This window comes from Accipiter gentilis, chromosome 24 (assembly GCF_929443795.1).
Source record: "Accipiter gentilis chromosome 24, bAccGen1.1, whole genome shotgun sequence".
Classification (NCBI taxonomy): Eukaryota; Metazoa; Chordata; class Aves; order Accipitriformes; family Accipitridae; genus Astur; species Astur gentilis.
The window spans coordinates 24,839,577-24,853,160 of NC_064903.1; the positions used below are offsets into that span (position 1 = coordinate 24,839,577).

Consider the following 13,584-nt stretch of genomic DNA (forward strand, 5'->3'; position numbering starts at 1 on the left):
GCTGCCCAGCAAAACCAGCAGAGACCTGTGCCTCGATGGCCCTCCACATGCTCGGGTCCCCTTGTGGAGAACATCTGGAAGCCACGGGTAACTGTGGTCTCCCCAGGCCCTGCTTAGCACCCCAGCAACTCCTGCCTTGGTGCTCAACATCACCTTTGGGTGCCACACCAATTCCTCAGAGGAACCCCAAGCCGAGCCCTTTGTTAACAGACCGCTCGCCTTCCTGATATACGAGAGGGCTCGTCTCTCCAGCCTGGAGCCGTGTCCCTCTCCCCTCCATCAACTAAGCCTTAGGGTTTGACTGCTCCTTGCAGTTCAGAAGGACCATCTTAGCACACTGGTCGACCATGGGGCAATCCCACTGCAACTCTTCCACCCATAAGACTCCCTCTTCCCCATCCCTCCCCTCTGGGATGGCCCAGACTCCACCCCCACTGCTCATTAAATGTCTCAGGCAACTGATGTAGGCCATAAAACCAACAGTCTCAGAACAAAAAGCAAGCAACCTGCTGTGTGGTTAGTGACCTGGATAGGCTACCCACAGTGTCTGGTGAGCACACAGGACTTTGGGCAGCACCACAGCCAGCCACTGCGAGGGAAAGCACGTGGAGGGCAGCAGGAGCAAGCTGTGGGGTGAGGAACCGTCAGGTGCCCACAGCTGGTGTGCTTAACAGCTCCATGAAGAAAAGTGACAGCGCTAACAACCAACCACCCAGCCTTGCCCACAGTACAGCTTCGTGTATTTTAGGGCAAGCACAGGCAGCATAAGCCACCAGTGCGTGCCCATGCAGCATGGGTTATCCACACTGTACCACATCACATTCAGCAGCTCCATGTTCCAGAGCTCGGTCCTTCATGGCCCCATATCTCTTCTAGACATCCCAACCACTTTATCAAGTCTGCTTTAATCAGCCAGTTCAAATGACTTCATGCATCTCCCCCCACAGATGTCACTTGTTTATCTGACCCAGGATTTTCATCAATTAATCCTTCAGTGGTTTTAGTTTACCAGTAGAAAATACCTGTAGTTTCTTTTTACAAAGTCATATCTGAGTTTTCCCTCAGTCACTTGTCTTTCTACAGGAATGGGGCTGTTGCTGGTAATGCTAACCCTTTTTCTTCTCCCTTGGTTCCCAAGGTCCAGCAAGACACCGTCAGCTCCTGACAGTTATGCTGCATCTCTCCTATGCATAACTCCACCACTTTTATTCATCTGCTTAAACTTCTTTTTTGCCCCTCTCCACTATTCTCTCCCCACCTCCCAGTCTGTGTTTTACTCCATGTGCTCTCTCCTTCTGTGGCCTCTGCTGGCATTGCTGTTGCTAATTTCTGGTGTCACTAGAATATTAGTCACTGCTGACGCAGGAAGTTGGACCACACCTATATGCTTCTACTGTGTACATCACAGCCTTCACACACAATTCATTTGCCCCTGCAGACTCCCTATTTTCTTCTCTCATCATTCTTCACCACCCTCCCTGTCACCTGGCTATAACAGAGAGCGCACTCACTCAGGAGAGGAAGCCTTCTGTGAGAAAGTGGGGTTTGTAGCATACCTTGAAGATTCTCAGTCAAAAACACACAACTGAGGGCTATTACTGTGAGCAGTTTAGCTCTAGTTACAGATACTATACTGTGTCCCTCAGCCCTTACTACTAACGTCTAAAGACTGCCCCAGCAGAAAAGCGATTCTGCCTATTCTACCATTCCACATCCTCCGCCTGTCCCCCCTCACTCTTAGATGTAACTGCTGCAAAACACCTCCCCCGTGCCACTCACTGCACCATGAAACAAGAGGATGATTACAGCCAACTGGTACGCCTGACATTGGTATTGTTCTCACTGACACTGAAAGAAGATTTGTGTTGCTGAATGATTCCTACCAAGTATCCCAAGGTGTTTCTCTTCTTCTGATTGCTGCTTTTCCTCACGGAAGGTCTCATCAGTATATTCCACGAACTTTGCTTTCCAATAGACTCCACCAATTCGGTAGGGGCCACGCTTGAAAAACTGCTCAGCAGGGCTAAATGCAAAAAGCAAATGTCAGGTCATTTCTATGAAAATTAGTCCTGTTCTCCTGCTCCCTCCTCACACCCCTTTGGCAACGCCAGCAGCATCTCCAAACCAAGCAGCTTTTCAGACAAGGACAGCATCTCTGGTTTGGAACAGAGCTTGCTTCTGTGAAGCTTTTTCATCCTACAGATTCATCTACCCACTGTGTTCAGGGAGCACCTCTGGCAAGCAGGTGTCTCCCAGATGAAACAGCCAGGCTCAATGGCACAGGTCTGAACAGCATCTCTATACAAGCTGTGCAAAAGAGGGCAGTGAACAAAACTGCAGTGCAGTAAATAAGTGGAAAGGCAGTGCTAAAACACTGAGTTTTGGCTGGCCAGGGGACAGCCCAGGGGACAACTGTGATCATAACTGAAAAAAATCCCCACACAACAGCTGTAAAGAGAGACTTATCTCCTCCACTACCACCCTCTCCAAACACACAGAGAAATGTTAACATGCCTCACAGGAGAGGCAGTTTAGTTACAAGGCCAGCTCACAGGTCTAAGGAGCTTTCAGTTCTAAGGTCTGCAAGAGAGTTGCTGCATGGCTTTGAGTAAATCATTAACCACTCTACAGTTCTAGTTCTCCATCTAAAAGAGGTATATCTTCTCCAACAGCTTCCCAAGGAAGGGAATGGAGGAGGAAGAATGTCTTTGTTTCAGTTAGCCAAAGTTTGAACAGGAAACCAGTCACCAACTGCTATCATAACCATCTGCCATGGGATGGAAGGCTGTCATTGAGGTCACTGCGTTTGATTTCCTAGAAACTGCTTGCTGCAGCAAGGCTACACTGAAGCGTATCTGCAGGCTAGCTCTGCCACCCCGTGTCTGCTGCAAGATGTGCTTTCTTAACAGTTCATCAAATATACAGATCTGTTCCTAGGTCAGGCACAGCAAGCAGAAATTAAGCCCAGAAACAAACGTGGTAGCTCACATAACAAGCTGGGACTCCTGGCGTCTGTGGGTAAGGCTATGAAACGCAGCACACTTCTGCATGAAGTCCCCTGAGGTACCTAGTACTGCTCTCAGTACCGTCTAGCTACAGCAGCCTACATTTCCAGATTGGGTGATCTGCCTTCCCAGGAAATGTACACCACGTGAATTGCAGGCATGTATTTTGATAAGAAAGAAATTCCACATTTTCCTTAGCAGCCTCCCTGACACAGAGCAGAGACCCCCAAACACTGCCCTAGCCCATCAGTCTCTTGCTTACCTGCCTGCCTCACTCAGCCGTTTCCCACTGCTTTGGTCAAGCCCTGAAGGTCCATAGTCCCACTGCACTTCCTTTGCAGCTATGTAGTATTTCCGAACTCTCCCTTCCAGGGTGGATGCTGGAGCTTGCTGAGAACAGGGCCGGACTTCATAGAGTGCCCCCATCCCAGCTGTTCAAGACAGAGGATACACACACTTAATGTCTCTCGGCCAATTTGACCGGGCAACGAACACAGTCCCACCTTCCTACTATGAACTGGCCATTTTTCCTCTGTTGTCCCAAAAGGCACATGGCTGGGAGAAGGTGATTAGGTGGTTCCCACAGTAAGGAGTTTTCTGTGTTAGTGAGCAGAGCTTCTTACCTTAGATATTGGATGCTATAGAAATATGGACAGAGAGTGAATAGAGCTTTCTGCTTGTCCTGGTTTCAGCTGGGATAGAGTTAACTGTCTTCCTAGTAGCTGGTACAGTGCTATGTTTTGAGTTCAGTATGAGAAGAATGTTGATAACACTGATGTTTGTTGCTAAGTAATGTTAGACTATAGTCAAGGATTTTTCAGCTTCTCATGCCCAGCCAGTGAGAAAGCTGGAGGGGCACAAGAAGTTGGCACAGGATACAGCCAGGGCACCTGACCCAAACTGGCCAACGGTGTATTCCATACCATGGGACATCCCATCTAGTATAGGAGCTGGGAAGTGGGGGCAGGGAATCGCCGCTCAGGGACTAGCTGGGTGTTGGTCGGCAGGTGGTGAGCAATTGCCCTGCGCATCATTTGTACATTCCAATCCTTTTATTACTACTGTTGTCATTTTATTAGTGTTATCATTATTAGTTTCTTCTTTCCTGTTCTATTAAACCGTTCTTATCTCAACCCACAAGTTTTACTTTTTTCCCCGATTTTCTCCCCCATCCCACTGGATGGGGGAAAGTGAGTGAGCAGCTGCATGGTGCTTAGCTGCTGGCTGGGGTTAAACCACAGCACTGCTCTCCTCAGATGTACCATACAAGTGCCTCTTATAGGGGCTAGAGCTCTTAAGGCATGTCCTCATCTTAGCTTTCAGCTGCACCAAACTCACTGTCTTCACCGCTGACCAATGTGGAACATCATACCATGGTACAAGTCATCCCCACTAAGTCTGGCCTGCCCATTAATAATCAAGCCACCCCAACTTATACAAGACAAGGAATCACCCCATTCATCTAGGGACATTTTTAGCGGGAATGCTGCCCAAGGCAGCGTCCCCTATCACACTGTATGTCACGGGACCACACTGGAAGAAAAAAGGGAGGCCACAGAGTGCCTTACCTTGTATGTGATCATTGATCTGACAGCTCAGTAGCCATCTGCCAGGGTTACTGGGGATCATGTCAGCTGTAACAAAAGTGGCTGGGAAGAGGCTGGCCACATCTGTCCTGTGGCCTCGAATATTGAGCATTTCTCCATGGAAGTAGGCTGTATGAACATCAATTTCATTGCCCATCCCGAAGAGATGCCATGAAACATAATCCCCAGCACACATTGTCACGTCAGGGAGGTTCCCAAACACATAACCATTAATAGCTGCAAAACCAAGCAAGCCAAAATCAGACGTTAGAAAAGGGGCCTTCACAGCTTCTGCCAGCAGGTCACAGTACAGACGTGTTTAGAGGATGGACCTAACCAGAACTCATCCTCCTCTTCTTGTTCTGGAGATCCCAGCTCTACAACACATTCCTAAAATTAAGTGTATTCAAAATATCCAAACAACTAACAAAGGCTCATTCAGACCAACAATTAAATCAAAATAACAAGTCTTTTTTCCAGAGTTGTTGCACTGTCCCTGTGATACTGTTTGCTTAGCACATGATCTCAGAGCTTGCTGTCTCCCTCCTCCCCCTCCACTCACACCCTGGCATACAACAGCAGAAAGCCCATTTCAAGATCCCAGAGCACTGACAGCCCTGGAGTGACTGGGCAGAGTCAGTGGCTTCACAGAGGTGTCACTGACCATGCATTTTGTTGCTCTCTTGGAATTCCTCATCCTCTTTGTCTACGGAGCCTGGATCTGTGCAGAACAACGCTATGTTCTCATCCAGGTACCAGCTTAGGTTCTCATCCACCACACTGAACATCAGAAAGAAATCAGTGTCCACGTCCTGGCGTCTTTGAGAACTGCCAGTCAGTATTCCTAGGGTGAAAGAAAAGATGAATGAATACCCACACGCAGAAAAGCGGACATCAGTCAAGGGATTAAAACACCAATAGAAGAGTAACTCTTATCACACAGATTAGAGACAGATGCTTTCCTCACCATCCTAGCACAGCTCACTGCTGAATTCTAGTAATCTCACTCTTTTCTAATATATCCTTGCTAACAAATTTCTCACACCCAAGCAGCTCTGCCACTGCATGGCTGAACTGCAACACCTTCAGTGTTCTTACTCCTGCTGAAATCAAGCAGTCCTCATTTCTTTTTTAATACACAAACTATGTCTTGGACAAGATTCCTGCTTTTAACACAGATTCAGAGAGCACTCTCAGATCAAGAGGCCTACAAGCTCACCTGTCCAGCCGCTAAGGCATAAAGACAGAACCCAGCTAGAACAGAGGTACTGTCTTCTCCACTCATGCTGCATTTTCCCCTGAAGCTGGGAGCTGCCCACCAGAGTATCTTCTCATCCTGTCCTTGTTCAAGTCACCACAAAATCTTCACAGTATGAAAATCCAGCCCTCAACTGCTTTCTCTTGGAGTTTTTACCTTTTTTGCATGTAAGTAATGGCCCAATTAATCCAGATGCAATGTCCTTTGGTGCATCAATATGAGAGTGGTAGATCCAGGTCAAGCAGTTTGGGTCATCAGCAGTTGGGCCGTGATCTTCAGGGACAGTCCAAGCATAGGTGTAATTCCCTCCTGGGAAAACAGCATCATCCTTCTTCTGATCCTGGGGGGACATATCAGGATACAGGGATCCTAGAACAATTGAGCAATCACAACATCCATTCAAGAAGAGCAGAGATGTCCACACATGTAACCTTATACTGAGCTGCTCTCAGTAGAAAGCCACACATATATACTTGGGTAGCAGCTTTTAAAGTGAGACTCACCATCCTAAGACTGAAATATTGTTTAATTATCATTCTCTCAAAGAGAAACTGAGGCAGAGCCATTGCAAGGTAACTTGCTCAGTAAACGGGTCAGCACAGAGTCAGAAATTCCATGATTCCCATTCTGCCTATTGCTACTTTGCCTTCAACTCTGCATGTGTCAGTCAGCCTCTCTCCAGTCTCTAAGGGTGCTTCAAATAGCAGCTCTTCAGTCTCATACTTCACCAGTCTTGTGTACTCCCTGAAGCTCATCACATTCATAACTCATACTACAGCATTTCAAATAATGAATATAGTTCTTTTCCTTCTGCGCCACTCTCCCACTGGCAAGCTTTGGAGGTTCTTCTAAAAAATCAAGAAATTTGGGCTGTGTACTGTATCACCCAGGTCAGGAAACTACTCCCAGACCCACAAGCCTGCTAACCCAACATCAGGTGATTTCACTAAACACCTAAGTGCAGTTGCTTTCCAGCAATATAGCTTTGGGCTAACCAAGTCTGCGGCTTTACAGACATCTCTCCTCAGTGCATACTCCCAAGTTCCCAGTGAGCAAAATCTGTCTCCTTTATGGCAGTGGCTTATTTACCTTCAGAGTCCTTTTTGTAGAAAACACCATGAGGATGGATTGTATATGGTCGACTAGCAAAATTTTTTAGGTGTACTTTAATGGTATCCCCCACTTCTGCTCGGATGACAGGCCCAAGGAACCCCAGCCAGCCAGGTTTGGGAATCTCAGTGGTGTACGTGGAATCTGTGTATTGCTTATAGACAGACTTCTTGTATGTGCTTCCCACCCTGTCTTTGCCACGCTGGAGGAATGTTGAGGCCTTGCTGTTAAATTCAGAAGAGGGAAAGGCATCATGAGTCATGCATCATATAAAACAGCTGGTCGATAACACCGCAGAGTGATGACAACGCACAGCTTTCCCAGGTAAGCCTGAAAGCTTTGGCCTGTGCTCTACCCTAGCATGCTCTAAGCCATCCATGAGCTTCCTTGTCCCACACCTTTTACTGCTGTGACACAGATAGCACAGCCTGCTTGAGAAACAGGCAGCACTGGCCGTTAGACCTGTCTGCTTTCTAAGGGTGTGAAACACAATGGGGGACACCAGCACATTCACAGCTTGGTGAGCCTGGGACCACAGCCACAAGCGTGGCCAGACACCTCCTGCCATGCATGGCCACAGCCTCATCCCCAGTTCTTCATGAACAGACACAAAGCGCACCCCTGAATTGTGCAATGCAAACAAGGAATGGGAAGGATGGTACTTCTCTGACAATCACGTGTGGGCGACACAGGAAAGACCAAAGCCCTCCTCATGCTGGCTTCAGCCTTCACTGGGCTTTTAGAAACTCACTTCAATGCCTTCATGGCATTTGCAGCTAAATCACAAGAGAAGGGGTGGGGGGGTGGGGGGGAAGTCTCCTGAGCTCTCTGGAAAAGACAAATTTATACTTAACAGATTCTGAATTCTTGTAGAATTCTGAATTACTTGTAGAATGGCAGACAAGTCAGGCAGGTATGTACCCAGCACGTAACCAGCTTCCAGAGTGAAAACCTCATAGAGGTACTAAAGTTCAACTCATGAGTATATTTGCACTTTATGGCTAATTCTTAGTAGATAAGAGATGAATCATGGTCCAGGTATTAGTGGGACCAGCCTAAATGAGAGCTGAGGTTACTCCCCCCACTTCCCCCTTAGTATCAATCACCCTGCAGTAATATAAGTAGCCCTGAAATACAAGCAAACTCTAACGCGTGAAGATGAACAATTGAGACCAAAACATTAAGCATTGCCCTTGTCATTCAAAATTCTGAAGGGCTGGGCTCTAGCTATACAATCTAGAACTCATCCCTTTGCAAAGTCATTCCTACAGCCACTACTAGCGAAGAGTTTACAGATAATTCATACTTTATTTTGCAGATCTGCCTCATTTCCCCCCCCACATAGTCCATTTCTTCCCAAGAAAAAAAATTCTTCAAGCATTTTACTACTTCTATCATTCTTATCAATATCACATCCTTTTCTCATTGCTAGCAATTTGGCTTCTGCAATCATTGTACAAGTCCCATTAGCTAACTTTTTGCAGTGACAGAACAGTTTTTAAATCACTTTTAAGTGTAATGGCCTCAAATTTGATTTCCTTCTCTTCATGTATTGTGACAGAAAGCAAGCAAAACCCACTGCATTCGTTATCACTGCAGGAGTCAGCAATAACACCTTTATTAATCCTGAATTTTGGGGGGTTTCCTTTTCTGTGAACTAATTTAAGTCTATTAAGCATCTCCAGAGAACAGAGACTTTTCCACACTAAACTGACAGACCTTCATGTTTTTCTGTGAACCCCTCCTATTCCTGCTGTGCTGTTTCTGAAAGATATGTACAAACCCAAGTGTTATTTATTATGGAGAGGTAAATGACTGAGGGCAGGTTAAGAAATAAGTGTTATTTGCCATAGAAAATGGGGGGAAGGGAGCACAAATGCCTTTAAAAAGCTGTGGAAAGCTATGAAGAAGGGAAAAAAAACCACCAAAGAAAAAAGTTTGGTGTTTTGAAAACTAAAACCAAAACCTGTTTTTGTAGTGACTCAAAGTAATTACTGCAGTTTCCAGATTTACCTTTGCAACAAAAACAAAAACATTTTTTCAAACAACCCCTAAAATTTCATGCAGGAAGTTGCATTAAGTCTAAGGCTTGAAATTCCATTTAAATAAAAACAAGCCGTCTCTGTGAAGTCATTTACATCAAGGTGAAAAGTCATTATGCCTCAGGATAGTTCCAGCTGGTGATCAGCTTGTGTAAGAAAAATGAAACCCCAGGGCAGAGTATGGCACAATCTGTTCTATTATAGAGTGTTTGTACTTCCTTCCAGTGTATGGGCACTGACCACTGGATGCTCCATTAAACTGATCATTCGTTTTTCTCACTGATACAGTTTCTACGTTCCTATGATAAAACAAGTTAAACATTAAGCTCATAAAGATCAGACATCTATCAGATCGTGTCTCTTGCTTGCTTAGATGCCCCAGAATACTTGCATGAAATTACTCATAAAATTACTATTTTAAGCCAGAACCAAACTAAATTCTAACAGAACTAAACATACAGGTTATGTGCAATGCTTTGGTTAGCGAGTACGTTCTTTCCTGTTGGAGCATAGTTCCAGTTCACCTCATGGATCCCCAGGTAATAGACTCGGGTGACACCGCCAACAAACATGGGTGACAGCATCTGGATGTAAAGCAGCAACAACCAAAACGATCCCATCATAGCCTGAAGATGCTTTTAGAGACCTATTTGGGAGAAAAGAAAAACAAAGGTAATGAAACAGAAGTAGAATATGGCCACATGGTTTGAAGGTACTGGACATTCTGAGAGGGTATGAAGAAATCGGGTAGAACTCCTATTGGGATCATTATTCAAATACCCAAGAAGGAAATCACTCCCATAACAAAATAAATGCACAAGGTGGATGGAGATTGTGCCTTGCTATTCAGTCCCCAATACCAAATGTGCTTCTCTTGTCACAGTTTGATTAACCTTTTTTTTCGTCTGTAGTTCTCTTCCAAATGCTTTGTTCTATAGTGTTGGGAAAATCCCGCTAATTCAGTAAGCTTTCACACAGTAGGAGATGAGGTGAACAGATTCACAGCAAGGGCTATGTTAGCAGAAAAGGCACCTGTAAATCCTATATGCTGTGTAATTGTTGTCTCAGGGCAGCAGGGTCCTGAGCAGAAAGTGCCACGTGCGCCAGAATGTCAAGTGACTGGTTTTTCACCACCTCTAATGTCCCAAACCATCTCACAGGACCACATACAAAGCTCACAGAAATAATCCTGAGCAAGTATCTTTAAACTGTTGCCAAGATGTCTCTGTTCTACTAAGCCACCTGAGGAAGTATGACTTAGTCACTATGAAGTAATTTTAAATTTTAACTTCTTTAAAGATTGCTCTTAAAGAATGGTTCTCTGTAATCCAGGCAGTGCATCTCAAATGGGCTGCACAAGGCTTTTTGCTTAGTCTAGTTCCATTAAATATTTTCCCCATGATTTAGATCATGAAGTAAGGAGCTTAGTCATAAAACTTCCATTCAACACCAAGCTTGGTGTGAATAAGCACCAGAAATACTCTGAATAGAGATCCAGGGCAAGTTGCAGAAATCATCTGAAATCATCAAGCTATAGTTCTGTGAATACAAGTCCAAAGAACTAAGTGTATGAAAGAGAAACTGATGCAATATGGGACAGCAGAATTACACCAAAAGATAAGAAAATAGTTTAGGGTTAAAATGTACGACAAACTAAATAAAAACCCACATGAAAATGCTGAGAAAGATCTCAGCCACTGACATAATTAACAAAGCTGGACGCAACCAGTAATCAAACTGCAACCTAAAACAGATGTCTAGCTCTTGAGACACCTAACAGCAACTTAGAAAATATTCAGCAGAGAGAAACAGACAGCAAGAGAATTAGAAAAATGTGACCTAGCAAGAAAGCTTAAAGGAATCAGTTTTCTTTAACTTCAAAAAGAAGGGTATGGTGACATAACACCACATCAAACACAGAAAGGTTTGTGGTTTGTTTTTTTTTTTTATAAAGAGGTAGTCATTATCTATTCTCCCTCGTCTTTGGTAATAGTGACATGAATATATCAGGTTTATTTGCAGCAAAGCTGGATATTACATAAGCTTTCAGCTAGCACAGCATCACGCTAGAACAGCTTTCCTAGAGAAGCTGGGAAATCACTTACCACATCCAATACCCAGTACACGGGATTCAACACCAGCACATGGCAATGGACTAGTTACCTATTCATATCACTTCCAAACTTGTATTTCTGATTTCCAAACATGCTGTACTACCCTCAGAAGCTAAGGGTAATCAACTATTACTGATTCCAAACAGCCATTAAATTGAGAAATTGAGAGAAAGCTGTGGAAAAACCTTCTTTCCCTCCTTTCTCAAAAGGGAGCTGTAGGGATCACTCTAAATCTGAGATGGTTTTGATCCATCAACAGATTATAGCTCTGCTCCAGCAGCAGGCCCTTCAGAAGGTCCCTGTCACACCTCTGAAGACACTTGGGTACAGAACAGCCCCTTCCCCGGGGTCCCAGCGGAGCAGGGATGATGGCAGAGTGCTTGCTCAATCCCCCTGCTGCGCACCACCCACTAACCTGCACTGTCCTTATTCCCTGCTACCGGCTGCTCCAGTAACCGGTGCTGCTCACAGGCAGGTGAAATACCTGCCCTGACCCACTCGTTCTGTGCCAATTAAGAGGTTTTGAAGCAAGGATTTTGGAAAGCTGTACCCATGCTGTGTCACACACACACACACACCGTACTAGCAAAAGGCAGTGGTGACAGCAATGAGGCAGGACAAAGCCAGCAGTGCCAGCCCTCAGCCTGAAACCTCCCATCCTGTTGGCACACACCCTGCTGGGAAGGGCAAGGGGATACTTTTGACTCAGCCGAAAAAGCGGCCTTCTTGTCAACGGGGGTCAAAGTATGCAGGAGCAGCTCTCTGGGGAAAGTGCGCCCAGTGCGTGAGGTGGCCATCATCAAGGACTGGGAGCCACTGAGCCCAGGGAGTCAGCGTGGGCTAATCTTTATATCCTCTTACGTTAACGGTTTTTGCAAGCAATATCAAATCCTAGGAAAGGGCAAGGCTTAGACTTTATACCAAAGGGGAACAGCAACTCTTAAAGTTGGTTGTGGAAACTGCCTACTGAGACAGATGCCCACTGCGTCAGCCCACTATTTCTACGTAGCAGAGTCCCTGCTTACCACATCAAAGCTCTGCACTGCCGCATCAGGACGCTTATCAGATAAATCAGAAACGACCAGAAGTCATGGCAATCTAAACGCCTTGAGAATGTGCTCTGGCATTGCTGCCATACTGGGGTTTTACAAAAGTCCCGTCTGGACCTTAGGCTGGAGTCTGATTACGACATCGCACATACCTCTGTGGCAATTTTAGGAAACAGCAAAACAACATCACTCAATGAAGATGCAGCAGGCTAGACTGATTGTGTTCTCACAGTCTCTTTACAGCAACTGATCACCATTTAGTTACTCTACTACTGCAAGGTGAAGGAAACCAACAACCTTAAACTCACGTCAAAAAAGTTAATTTTTCCTTGAAACGTATGCCTTGATTAAAGAAAAAAAAAACCACCACCACAGCCACCCCAAACTTTGTATTACATTCATCCCTGAGCCTTGATACTTTACAGCAGAATCCTTGCTCCCCGGGCTGCCCTTTGCCGATTCACTACTAGTACAGGCACTGCGAACAAACGGAAAATCAGACCTCGGTCTCTTTGGTAGCTAACCAACCTCCATTTGACCAAGGCAGCCGGGCTGACCGCAGGGCTCTTTCCCGACACCCGACTGCAGAGAAACCGTTGCCCGAGAAAGAGGGAAGAACAGTGTAAAACGAAGGAAGGAAACCCCTTACCCCTCACTTGCGGAGCAGGGCTGGACGCGGGCTCTGCGGCAAGGCCGAGAGCGTCTGCTGGCAGCCACCTCCGGCGGCGGGAGCCTGCGGGCTGCGGCCGCACCACGGCGGGGACAAAGTCTGGGCTGTAAAACGGCCGCTGCCGAGCCTCCCGCCGGCGGGACGAGACCCGGCCCCGCCGCCCGCTCCCGCAGGCACGCCCCGCAGGGCGCCGGCCGGCCCGGGGCGAGCCGCCGGACCCCGCTCCCCCCGCAGACCCGACGGCGCCTTCCCCGCCGCCCTCCCGCCCGCCCGCGGGGGCCGGGCCGCTCCGCCCCACGCACCTGCGGGACGCGCCCCGGCCCCGCACACGGAGCCCGGGCAGCGGGGCCCCACCGCGGCCGCCGGCGGCGCGCACCTGCCCGCCCCGGGCTCGGTGCCCCGCGGCCCGGGGCTCAGCCCCACCCCCATCCCCGCTCCGGTGCGGCGAGCCCCGGCAACGCGGCGGGCACGGTCAGAGCTGCGGAGCGTGGGCGCCGGCACCTACCTGCCGGGCGGAACGGACGGGACGCGGCCCGGCCCTGGCAGCGGGCCCTCCCCGGGGACGCACCGGGCGGGGCGGGGGGCGGCGGCGCCGTTAAAGGCGCCCGGCGATGTCACGGGGCCGCGCGCCGCGCTCCCTCGGGAGCACAACAAGAGTCACGCTCGCCGCCGCCGGGCCGGGCCGGGCGGGCGAGGGGGCGGGGCCAGGCGGCACCGCACCAATGAGCGCGCTCCCCGGGCCGTCGGCAA

The 13,584-nt window shown here is 47.6% G+C and overlaps 1 protein-coding gene across 4 annotated transcripts in view; it reads right to left on the minus strand.

The window, feature by feature from the left end:
- The window catches only part of HEPH (hephaestin), a 33,345-nt gene extending 19,990 nt beyond the window's left edge, over positions 1-13,355 (minus strand). For 3 of the 4 annotated variants that reach the window (XR_007509432.1, XR_007509431.1, XM_049827601.1), the window contains exons 1-8: positions 13,340-13,355; positions 9,461-9,647; positions 6,939-7,183; positions 6,006-6,218; positions 5,256-5,435; positions 4,574-4,828; positions 3,268-3,436; positions 1,884-2,023 (exon numbers count right to left, since the gene is read on the minus strand). Coding sequence is in view for 2 of the 4 variants with exons in the window: in XM_049827601.1 (XP_049683558.1) it covers positions 1,884-2,023; positions 3,268-3,436; positions 4,574-4,828; positions 5,256-5,435; positions 6,006-6,218; positions 6,939-7,183; positions 9,461-9,624 (1,366 nt within the window). In the remaining 2 variants the exon portion in view is untranslated. Of the gene's footprint in view, positions 1-1,883; positions 2,024-3,267; positions 3,437-4,573; positions 4,829-5,255; positions 5,436-6,005; positions 6,219-6,938; positions 7,184-9,460; positions 9,648-13,339 lie in introns of those variants that run through there. The other variant, XM_049827602.1, reaches the window with a different exon arrangement.
- Between the last annotated feature and the right edge of the window lie 229 nt (positions 13,356-13,584).